Consider the following 12,762-nt stretch of genomic DNA (forward strand, 5'->3'; position numbering starts at 1 on the left):
CCTCACCATGATCTGTTTGTATTAAACTTAGTTTATTTCTGCCTTTTATCTGCATGACTGCATGTTGAGCACACATCTCTCTCTCTCTGAGGATAATTAATTGGGTGATTCTGTGAAACTTTAAACAGTCTGCTACTTTGGCACAAACTTTCTGATTAGGAATTTTCCTACTACCTTTTATTAGCATGAATAATGAGATTTCTCTGCTTAAATCCACTCAGCACCCTGATTGAGCTTAGGACACACTTTCAGTTTGTTGTGGGTGATGTGGATCACAGAGTGACTGTTTCAGGAGCGCAATCTGCATGTCTGATCACTGCTGCACAGCTACGCCCCCTGCAGGAATCACCAGCAGGGGGAGATGGCGTCATTAAAAGTAACACTTCTGTTTTTCTTCCTCTCTCTTCTTCTTTTGTGTTTGCATTATCATCTCTTCTTCTTTTCTATCTTCATGTCTTCCCTATCTGTTCACTCCTGACTCCTGCCCTTTCACTCCACTTTCCTCCCAAATCCCTCCCACACATGTGCCTCTCCACTGTGGGTACATGTCATGCTCTTTGCGGTGGGGATTTTTGGGTCTGTGTGTGAAGCCCTGCTGCTGTCTGCACCCCCGACAGTGCCCAGCTTCTGCTGCACGGTGGGGGTGGACTGGAAGTCCCTGACTACCCCAGCCTGCCTCCCCCTCACCACCGACTACTTCCCTGACCGTCAGACGCTGCAGAATGACTACACTGAAGGCTGCTATGACCTCTTGCCACACAGTGATCTAGAAAGGTAAACAATGTGACAATTTAAAGGGGCAGTATTATGTAAAATCCACTTTCATCATGTTATAAAGTTATTTCCTCATCAAAAACATACCTGGAGTATTGCCTTGATTCATTCATCCAGTTTCCAAGTTTCTGAGCTTCTGCCTCACAGACCAGCCCTCCCCTTTGACTCACCCACTCAGCTCTTTCAGAATAGCCAGCAACTGTTAGCAAACACCTGGTGAAAATGCACATCAGCTGAGCTTATTATGCAAGCCACTTCTCAGTGAAACTCTGGGAAAAAACATTGTTAAAGAGTGAATAGAGGAGCCATGTTGTGATGACTTTCTGAGGCGGAGTTTCAGAAACGACTAATATATATATATATATATATATATACAGTATATATATATACAGTACAGACCAAAAGTTTGGACACACTTTCTAATTGAATTCAATGAGAAGGTGTGTCCAAACTTTTGGTCTGTACTGAATATACTGTATATATAAACCTACTAATGAGAGTCTACAATCCTACAATGAAGTATTACAGCCAGAGTAAAAATTTTTTTTATTATAAGCATGTAGTCACAATATCAGTAGAATCATAACGCATTATTACCAGAAGAAAGTCTTAAAATTACGAGAAAAGTTTGTTTTATGAGGAAAATCCTCAGTAGAGATCAGCTCCATGAGTCTTTCTTTGAAATGATTGTGAAAATAACGGATACATTTTCAAAGTCCTGCTAGTGATTATTTGAGGCTTTTGTATTGAAAGATAATGTTTCTTTATGTGTAAAACTGAAACCAAAGTATAACTTCACAATATATTCAACTTTCCCCATTTTACGTTTTTATTATTTGTGGATATGGAATTATCATAAAATTACTAATTCATTCTCCTAATATATGACCTTCAAGTAATATTACTTTATTCCAGGAAAGACTTTATTCAGGTAATGTTCTGACTTTATTTTCATATTATTACAACTTTATTTTAGGGGAAGCTAAGTGTGCTGTGTTTTCAAATCTCCAATATTAGTGCATTAGCAGATTAGTGGAAATGTGCCCACTACTGTTAAGGCATTAAGGAGTTTTGTGAACTGATCAGAAATGGTACTCCAGAGTTGGTACGATCCACTTCAGAGGATTCTGAAACTATAATACAAGAATTTATTGTTTAAAAATGATAAATGAATTCTAAAATGGTTAACAATAATATTAAAAACCCAATTTTTCAAATAAATGTTTAACTCTTCATTCTACTCTAGAAGACAAAATTGTTTTTACTTGTTTTGGCAGGGAGATATCCTCCTTTTGACCATGACTTTTGCCTTTCTCTTTTCTTTTTATAGACGCGAAGATGAAGCTCCAGTGATGACGGCGTCTCAGGTGTTTGAAGAGTTTATCTGTCAGAGGTTAATGCAGGGATATCAAATAATAGTTCAAACAAACAACAGAAAACCTCCTCCTGCGGTGGCCACACCCCTTGGCAGCAGTCCTCTGTACACTAGAGGTAACTAAATCTGATCCAGAGAACTAACCAGTTCCTGGCATACAGCTATGAGGAAAACACAACACAAATTTAGATTTCAGAAAATAACTTCTAAACGAAAATGAATACTTTTTTTAAGCATAGAGTTAAAGCAACAGTTTTCATTTTTGTCCTCAGCATTATCTTTGTCATGGTCAGTGCTATGCATGGGGGATGCAGCCTATGAAGGGACAGGAAAACACTAGGAAAAAAAAACCCACAGCATTTTGTCATTGTTGTTGCCCCAGGTCTGGTGTCTTTGCGTCGAGCGGAGGAAGAAGAGACGGTTTACTGGCTCAGCATGGGCCGCACCTTCCATAAGGTTTGCCTCAGAGACAAGATCATCACTGTCACTCGCTACCTGCCGAAGTGAGTGCTTCTGATATCATCCAACTCAAATTCACTGAAAATCAATCTCAGCTCTTGAAACCTCTAAAAGGCATGTTTTTTGTTACTACTGAAAAAACTACAGCTGATTATCTGATAGTTACTCTGGCAAAAACTAAAAAAGACTAAACTCAATGACATATAGACGGCAGGTAATGACATTTTGGTTTGATTTTATTATTGTTTTTTCTTTATTAGCATGACAGATATTTTAAAAGTAGTTTTCATTAAAATAATTAAAAAGAAAACATGTTCGGGGGGGAAAACTGTTTATACTTTTTGGTTTCCAATTTAAAACAAGGAAGTGAGGATTTGGTGTGTGTGTCTGTAGGTATCCGTATGAATCAGCTCAGATCCAGTACAGCTACAGCCTGTGTCCTCCACACTCAGATGCTCAGTTTGTGTCCTGTTGGGTGGAGTTTGGACATGAGCGGCTGGAGGAATACAAGTGGAACTACCTGGACCAGTACATCTGCTCGGCTGGCTCTGAGGACTTCAGGTGCACACAAATGAATGTTGTCGCAGAAACATGCAGCGCCTAGCAACAGCACTAATGTACCGGGAACTGTATATAACTGTGTGTGTGTATATATACACTGCCTGGCCAAAAAAAAAGTCGCTACCAAAAAATGGTCACACTCTCTAATATTTTGTTGGAGCGCCTTTAGCTTTGACTACAGCCCGCATTCGCTGTGGCATTGTTTCAATAAGCTTCTGCAGTGTCACAAGATTTATTTCCATCCATTGTTGCATTAATCTTTCACCAAGATCTTGTATTGATGATGGGAGAGTCTGACCACTGCGCAAAGCCTTCTCCAGCACATCCCAAAGATTCTCAATGGGGTTAAGGTCTGGACTCTGTGATGGCCAATCCATGTGTGAAAAAGATGACTCATGCTCCCTGAACCACTCTTTCACAATGTGAGCCCGATGAATCCTGGCATTGTCATCTTGGAATATGCCCGTTCCATTTGGGAAGACAAAATCCATTGATGGAATAACCTGGTCATTCAGTATATTCAGGTAGTCAGCTGACCTCATTCTTTGGGCACACAATGTTGCTGAACCTAGACCTGACCAACTGCAGCAACCCCAGATCATAGCACTGCCCCCACAGGCTTGTGCAGTAGGCACTAGGCATGATGGGTGCATCACTTCACCTGCCACTCTTCTTACCCTGATTCACCCATCACTCTGGAACAGGGTAAATCTGGACTCATCAGACCACATGACCCTCTTCCATTCCTCCAGAGTCCAATCTTTATGCTCCCTAGCAAACTGAAGCCTTTTTTTCTGGTTAGCCTTACTGATTAGAGGTTTTCTTACGGCTACACAGCTGTTCAATCCCAACCCCTTGAGTTCCCTTCGCATTGTGCGTGTGGAAATGCTTTTGCGTTCACAATTAAACATACTCCTGAGTTCTGCTGTTGTTTTTCTTCGATTTGATTTGACCAAACGTTTAAGTAATCGCCGATCACGATCATTCAGGATTTTTTTCCGACCACATTTCTTCCTGGAAGACGATGGTTCCCCACCATCCTTCCAGTTTTTAATGATGCGTTGGACAGTTCTTAACCCAATTCTAGTAGTTTCTGCAATCTCCTTAGATGTCTTCTCTGCTTGATGCATGCCAATGATTTGACCCTTCTTAAACAGACTAACGTCTTTTCCACGACCACAGGATGTGTCTTTTGCCATGGTTGTTTAAGAAATGAGGAGTTACTCATTGCATCAGCTGGGGTTAAATAACTTGTTGCCAGCTGAAAGATAATCGCCTATGCAGTACTTATCCAATAGGAGGCTTGTACCTATTTGCTTAGTTAAATCCAAGTGGTGACTTTTTTTTTGGCCAGGCAGTGTATATATAGTAAGGATCTTTTCTTATTTTCTCTCTCTGATGTGATTGCTGCAGAGTTTCCAGATGTTAATCTGATTGAATAATTGGTTTGGAAATGAAGGCTTTTTGAAGTGCCTTTTCCATTATCACCTTCTCAAATTCAATTCAGTTTATGTATATCGCGCCAATTCATAACAAATGTCACCTTGATACAAGTCATTTCAGTTCAGTCACACTTACATTTTTTTTTTTTCCAAAATATTTTTATTAGAATGTTCTGCTATATAAACATACAAGAAAAGAACATGAAAAAAGAGAAGAAAAAAAAATAATAATAAAAATTAACACAATGCCGTCCCTCCCCCCACCCCAAAAATAATAATAATAATAAAGAAAAACACACAAAACCCCAGGGCTCACTCTCTACACAAAAAGAAAGGAAAGGTTGAGTTTACATGTCACATTGTTCGATAAAATATAGGAAGGGGGACCAAATATCATCGAAGTCTTCAAGTTTTCCTTTTGTTATATAAATCAGTTTTTCCATTGCCAGGTTGTGGATCAGTAGTTTGATCCATTCATTTATCTTTGGTCTTTCTGGGTTCCTCCATTTCAGAGCAATCAAATGTTTAGCCTGCAAAAGGCAAAAACTCACAAGCTTCTTTCTCTTTATAGGTACTTTAAATCCATCTGGAAAAATATGCAGTAGGCAAAGTTTACTGTCCATTGAAACATCCTGTTCAATCAAACGAGAGGTGAACACAATAACCTCCTTCCAGAAAGTTTGAAGTTCCATACATTGCCACATACAATGAAAAAGAGTACCCTTATCTATATTACATTTAACACACACATCAGGAATATTTGAGTTGAAATGGTGAAGTTTTATAGGAGTGATATATGTCCTAAACAACCACTTGTATTGTAATAGCCTAAACCTTGTGTTAATAGTTTGCGTTTGTGCCAGTAGACAAGAGTTGTTCCATTCATCTTCAGAGATTTCAGTTTGCAGATCTCTTTTCCATGCTTGTAAATATGAGAGACTATTTTCTTTTAAGGCTAAAAGCAAGATATTATAAAATTTGGAAAGTAGACCCCTACTGTGATTGTGGTGAGTGGCTAAATATTCTATGGTAGAGAGTGGAGGGTCAGCAGTGGATTTCAGTGACGCAAAAACAAAGCTTCTAATCTGTAAATACTTAAAAAAATGTTTTTGAGGCAGACTGCACTTATTTGCCAGCTGTTCAAAGGACATCAAAACTCCTTCACTATAAAGGTCCCCTATTTTATTTACGCCTTTATTCAACCATATTCTAAATCCTCTGTCTGCTCTTCCTGGTTTGAATCTATTATTTCCCCAAATAGGTGATAGACATGAGAGCTCGGACACCTCATCCAAAACTGGATGTGAGTGGTGCCAAACTGATATTGTGTTTTTGAGAAAAGGATTTTTGGTGTTTTTTAATAGATGTTTAAGATCTGCTGAGTAAAGATAGGATGTCAAAGATAATGTTAATAAGTTGTTCTCTATTTGTACCCAAGAGGGTATGTCACCAGTGGAAAAATAGCAAGTAGCAGCACAAAGCTGTGCTGCATGATAGTACAACTTAATGTTTGGTACTCTAAGCCCACCTCGTTCATAGGGCAGATAAAGAAGAGAGAGTCGCAATCTGGGGCGTTTATTGTTCCATATAAATTTGATAAAGGCTTTATCTATCGAAGAAAAGAAGGAAGCTGGAATGTGTAAGGGGATGGACTGAAAAAGGTATAAGAACTTCGGGAGAATGGACATTTTAATGATGTTAATACGACCTATCATTGAAATTGGCATCTCATTCCATCTATCTAGGGAATCTAATATTTTCTGAATTAAAGGATCATAGTTTATAGAGACTATTTTCTCTAGATCTGGGTTAATCTTAATTCCTAGGTAGGTAAAGCCCTCATAGGTATAAGCAAATTGTGTTTGTATTGGGGGGTTATTTCTGTTAAGCAGTAATAAGGAGCTTTTCTTTTGGTTAACTTTGTAACCTGAGAATTCACCAAATTCCTTCAGAATTTTATCAACAGCCTGAATAGACTCTTTCAGATTAGCTAAAAACAGAACAATATCATCTGCAAAAAGAGACAACCGGTGCTCCACATCTCCAATTTGAATGCCGGTGATTTCAGGGGATTTACGTATTGCCATGGCAAGCGGCTCAATGGCAAATAAGAAAAGGAGGGGGGACAGAGGGCATCCCTGTCGCGTCGATCTACAGAGGCTAATACATGTTGAAAGTTGACCGTTTGTTGGGACCTTAGCAACTGGCTCAGTATATAGTAATTGAATCCATTTTAAATATTTTTCTCCCAGGCCAAATCTCTTAAGGGTATCAAAGAGATAGCTCCATTCGATCCTGTCAAAAGCTTTCTCAGCATCTAATGATAGAAAGGCGTGATCCATAGCAAACAAAACTTTTTCATAAGATTCATTGAACGCTTCGAGTAGAGGGGGCAGTAATTTATCTGGAAATTTCTTGTAAAGTTCAATTGGAAGGCCATCGGGGCCAGGTGCCTTACCCGAATTCATGCGGCTTAAGGCCATTTTAAGTTCTTCAATACTCAGCTTTTCATCCAAATTGTTCTTATTCTCTTCTGACAGAGTTGGAAATTGAAGTTGGTCCAGAAACTGTTTCTGTTTATTTGTGTTGTCTAGATATTGGGATGTATATAAGTTTTCATAATATTTTACAAATGCATCGTTTATACTTTTTGGATCTACCAGATTTTCACCATTATTTAATTTGATTGAATTTATAGCCCGATTCGTCTGTAACTTTTTAAGCCTCCAAGCTAAGAGTTTACCTGCCTTCTCACCCTGATCATAATATGATTGTTGTAACCACAGTAGATTAGTTGCTATTTTGTTGGTAGTGAGCTCATTATATTCCGATTTTAGTAAAAGAAGTCTCCTATATTTGTCAGCGTCATTAGAGTGATACAGTTGCTCTTGTAATTCTTTGATTTGTTTTTCAATGTTTTTTAATTTATACAAATGGAGTCTTGATTTATGCCTAGTATAACTCATTATTTCCCCCCTTATATAGGCTTTAAAGGTTTCCCATTTTATTGATGCACTGGTTTGGGTTGTATTAAAATTGAAATACTCAGTTATTTTCTCTTTGAGAAATTCCTCAAATTCTTGGGATCTAAACCATTTAGCTTGAAATCGAAATGGGATTGAATACCGACAATAATTTGGTAATTTTATTGACAGAATAACTGGGGCATGATCAGAAAGTAGAATAGCTTCATACCAACATTTTTGAACTGTAGATAATAAACCGGAGGAGACCAGAAAATAATCTATTCGTGAATAAGTTTTGGAGGTGCTTGAAAAGCATGAGTACTCCGTCTTATTTGGATGAAGTTGCCTCCAAACCTCCACTATATTAAGATCTTTCATATATTTCTCGACAGTTTTCCTGGCTTGTTGGTGGGATATGACAGAACTATTTGAACGGTCTATTGCAGGGTTTAAAACACAATTGAAATCTCCACCAATTATAAATGAACCATTATAAGCTGACATGGTTAAAAACAGATTTTGGTAAAAGGTAGGATCATCCTCGTTGGGGGCATATAGACATACAAAGTTGACCAATGTAGAGATTATAGTCCCACTAAGAATGATAAATCTCCCTGCCGGGTCAAGGTATTTATTTTTAAGTTCAAATGGAATTGATTTGTGGATCATTATTATTACTCCTCTGGCGTGAGTTGTAAAACTAGAGGAGAATACCTGTCCCGGCCACCTAGATCTAATTTTATTTACATCCTTTTCAATCAAGTGTGTCTCTTGTAAAAAACATATTGTAGTTTTCATCTGTTTGATCCTGCCCATCACTTGTTTAAGTTTGACCATTTTGCTCAGACCTCTAACATTCCAACTAGATATATTGATTACCGGGCAATCAGACATAAATCGTGTACTTGGAGATGTAAACAAATATAATGCATTGGCCTCTTCTTATTCTCACATTCAAGTCATGTAAAGTCAACAAAAAAACTGTACCCATAGTGAGCCCTTGATCCCAAATCACCACACATTTCCCCAAACGAAATGTGGTCTTAATCCCTTCTGAACATTGAACTCGGGTTATATGAAACGTTGCATCCACTAAGTGGGTAACGTAAAAGTCCACACGCATAACGAAGGTAATATGTGGGTTGGCTGGCCGAACAAAGAATAATTGGACCAAAATATTAATAGTTAAGGCTAGATTTGGTAACAATACAAAGGTATAATAAAGAAATATTAATAGCAGTGTTCATGCTTTCACATACATCAACAAAACGTTTGTCAACTTACAATATTGTCCACTGCAATTTGTTCCTTTTGTATCCACTGTTGAGGGGAAGCGATGGGCACACACTATGTCCTGGAGTTATTCTCTGCCTGTGGGCTTATTCCATCGATATATTTCTCGGCTTCTTCCACTGACTTGAAGATCCGTCGCTTGTCATTGTGTGTGATGATCAGATGAGCTGGATACAAAATACCATACCGGACTTTAAGGACTCGAAGCCGGGCTTTCACTCCATCAAACTGCCTCTGCAGCTTGCGAGTCTCGGCCGAAAAGTCAGGAAAAAAGGTGACACAGTGATTCTCATAATGCACTTCCTTCATTTTCAGAGTTATATCCCGGTCTCTATAACTCCGAAACTTCATTATAACAACTCTTGGAGCCGCAGTTTTAGAGCTGAGGGGCCCGATCCTGTGAGCTCTCTCCACGCATCGGGAGGAGGTGAAGTCCTCACCTAGTGTTTCTCGAAGCCATGTCTCCAGAAAGCCACACAGATCCGCTCCCTCGGATTTTTCAGGCAGCCCGACCAGTCTCAGGTTGGAGCGTCTGCTCCTGTCTTCTTGCTCCGCAACTCTATCACCAAGCACCTCCACGGTTCTCTCCAGTGATTTAACTCTGCTTTGAAGGGAAGTAACGTCATCCTCTACCTGCGAAATTCGCACTTCTGTTTCCCCAGTTCTCTCAGTGAGCGATTGCATATCCCCTTTGATATCCTGAATTGTTTTCATCATATCAGCAGATTGTTTGTTCATATCTTCCTTCAGCAGGTTAATTGCTCTGAGAATATCATGGTTGGTCGGAGCTTCTTGAGCCTCTGTCGAGTTAGCCGGTGCTGTCTCGTTAGCATGAGCTACATTAGCCGCATTCTCTCGTGGAGTCGCTTTAGTTGGTTGTTGGACAACTTTGGCATTTTTCGGTGGCATGATCCCCACTAAACGTTTTCCGTTACCATAAACGAGCGAAATTGTGAATATTGATCTTAATTACGGATTCATTTAAGGATTTAACAGCGAGCCATACGCACATGCACCTTTTCACTGAGACGCCATAACCGGAAGTCCAGTCACACTTCCATTTTAATTGATCCTAGTTACCAAACAAAGCTCTGTTATTAAGCTGTTTCAGTAGCAACAGATAGTATCCGTCTCTCACTGATTGGCTGTGATGGTAGAGTTACTGCTTGTGTCTCTAGAGTAACTCTGGTGATGGCTGCTCATGGGTACCAGCCATCACCAAAACAACGAGAGGCTTAAAAAGCTGAAAAGCAGAACATGAAGGACCGCAGTGGCCAGAGTGGTTTGAACTAAGCAGGCAGTTGGAATCTCACTGATGAAGATTATTATATTCCTTCACTAAAAGCATTGCATCAAAGGTACTGTTTAGTTATACTATTGATACCTCTGGCAGATTTAAGTTTACAGTAACCTTTATGTTATATTAACATGTTTTTTCTAGGGTGCACCAATAAGTTGGCCCTGATTTATTTTATTTTGGGTGATCGGTGATTGGTTGATACTTACACAATTTTATCTGCCAATCTTGTCTACTTCCATAGACGTCTGAACAGCAGTCACTGTCCTCTTTTGCTCTGCAGTGAGAGAGGACTAACTGACCAGGTCGCTCACCAGGTCTGGTCTGCACAGGGCGGTTAATAAGTCACTCCACTGTTGCCAACTTGACGACTTTGTTACTATAAATACTATATTTCAGACAAAAAAATTGGTAAGTCAGGCTTTTAAAAGATCTGACTGATCAGAAAACTGCAATCGGTGCAACAATATTTCCTTCACTTGAATGTGATGGAGTTTTATTGAGGCCAAAGATTAGAGTGATGACAAACTCAAAGATATGGAGCTCATCACCAAAGATAAAAATAAAATAAGGGTTTTGAGTGCAATAAGGACTTTTATGATGATTGTTGACAAAGGTATGATTAATTTGCAACTTGCTATTTTGTATAAAATGTAGATAAATCTGAAATTATTTATTTCCAGATAAATACTTTCTCTTACATTATATTGTTCTCTTTGGAGAGATGCCTATCTCATTCCATCAAGAACAGACTCCTTGTCTGAATAAAATCATTTTTTTAAATCTAAATCTGCGCCTGTACCCTACCTGATTTTAGCTGCACAAATTGCTTATGTTTTTCTAGTTAAGTAAAATAATTCATCCTTAGTTTTCTTTCATTTTTTAGCAGAAGAAAAGCACTGCAGATGTGTGGTTGAAGCGATGTTGAAAAGTTTGTCTCTGCCCAACAGCCTGATCGACTCACTGAAGTTCTGGCGGACCCGCTTTCTGCTGCTGCCAGCCGGAGGGGCTCGGCGGGTGGCGGACGGGGAGGGCCACTGGGACGTGTATGGAGAGGGGGCGGGTACTGGGATGGGTGGCTGTGGGGACTGGGTCCTGCTGGACGGCTTCATTCGCTTTGTGGAGGGCCTCAACCGCATACGGCGACGGCATCGCTCTGACAGGATCATCAGGGTGAGGCTCGTCTCATGACTTTCTGAGTCAGAACCAATATTTGGTGCTGTTTAGGGCACAAATGATTAATAGCAATTAAATGATTACTGCAATAATTGTCAACTAGTTTAGTAATGGATGAATTGTTAACTAGAGCATGCAGACTCAAAAAAGGCCATTTGTTAAAAGAACAACATAACCAGAGCAGTAATGAAGCCAAAACTGTACAAAAAATATACATTTTGCTTTTTGTTAAGATAAAAAAACAAAATTTCTCTGCATATATGTTCTACCCATATTTATGCTTGTCAAGTGGCATAATTTTAGCTTCACCTGGTTAAAGTCTTTAAAAATAAAACCTCCTATTAAGTGCCTTTTGCTATCCAATTATTAATAGGATAATGCAAATAATAATCACCAGATTAACCGTACACTGAAGTAAATCTGAAAGAAGTGCAGCAGAACGGACTGAGCTTTTCACATGCTGCTGTTGGAAGAATCTTTAGCTGCAGATGCGTCCTTTGCTATAAATGAAATGCTGTTATTGCATTTCAGACAATGAAATGTGTATTTTTTGAGGAGCTTCATGAAACCTTGAAGCAAAATCTAAAAATCTTTTTTTTGCCATGTCATTTATTTTATGATATATGTTTTGTATCACATTTGATACGGCAGGTTTTTCTTAGAACTTTTGGCTCACAACAATGTGAGTTTTAGATGCAAAAACAAATGTTGCCTGTAACATTTAGAAAATATGAAACAGTTTTAGTTGTTTTTTTCCACCAACAACTTTTTACAGCCATTTATTTCACATCGTGGTAGGAACCAAAAGAGTTTCTGTCCTTGTTCAGGCAAAGCTGCACCTTACACTTTTTACAGTAAATGTGTTCGAAGTGATTTCCAGAACAGTGCTTGCAACTCTGTTGGGCTTCCCATGTTGGAAAATGATCAATGCCATTCTTTCTCACATCAAGAGGCACACTGCAGCTTGGTCTTCTACAGGGTGCCGTTGAAGTCGCTTCAGGGGAGGAAAGTGGCCTACCATACTTGATTTTGACCTTTCCTGCACTTGTAGGAAAAGTGCCAACTAAAGCATTTAGGTTGTAGCTTCAGCTAATCTCTTCTGTAGAGGTTTCAAGCATTGATGATGGTTACTGTAACAGTGTGCCACTAGATGTACATGCAACATCTTCGGGATCTAAAGCCGAACTTCAGAAAGGCTGATAATGTATCAAGAAGAGCAACATCTCCCATGAACAACAATGGCTGGCTTGAGAACCATGTCATGAGTTTTGGAGTGGATGGAAAACTGCTTCATGAGGAATGGAAATGAAATGAATTGAAGAGTAGAAGAGGGTGAATGGACTTCAGAGTGAACCAGGACAACAACCTAATTGTGATCTAGTATGACAGGCAGTGAACCTATTTCTTCATTTGTTGGCA

The 12,762-nt window shown here is 39.1% G+C and overlaps 1 protein-coding gene across 7 annotated transcripts in view; it reads left to right on the forward strand.

The window, feature by feature from the left end:
* Positions 1-12,762, forward strand: part of depdc5 (DEP domain containing 5, GATOR1 subcomplex subunit) — a 45,772-nt gene that overhangs the window by 17,155 nt on the left and 15,855 nt on the right. For 6 of the 7 annotated variants that reach the window (XM_032565191.1, XM_032565190.1, XM_032565188.1 and 3 more), the window contains exons 26-30: positions 591-774; positions 2,105-2,265; positions 2,532-2,652; positions 3,002-3,169; positions 11,118-11,340. In XM_032565191.1, coding sequence (XP_032421082.1) covers positions 591-774; positions 2,105-2,265; positions 2,532-2,652; positions 3,002-3,169; positions 11,118-11,340 — 857 coding nt within the window. The remainder of the gene's footprint in view (positions 1-590; positions 775-2,104; positions 2,266-2,531; positions 2,653-3,001; positions 3,170-11,117; positions 11,341-12,762) is intronic. The other variant, XM_032565187.1, reaches the window with a different exon arrangement.

This window comes from Xiphophorus hellerii, chromosome 6 (genome assembly GCF_003331165.1).
Source record: "Xiphophorus hellerii strain 12219 chromosome 6, Xiphophorus_hellerii-4.1, whole genome shotgun sequence".
Taxonomy (NCBI): Eukaryota; Metazoa; Chordata; class Actinopteri; order Cyprinodontiformes; family Poeciliidae; genus Xiphophorus; species Xiphophorus hellerii.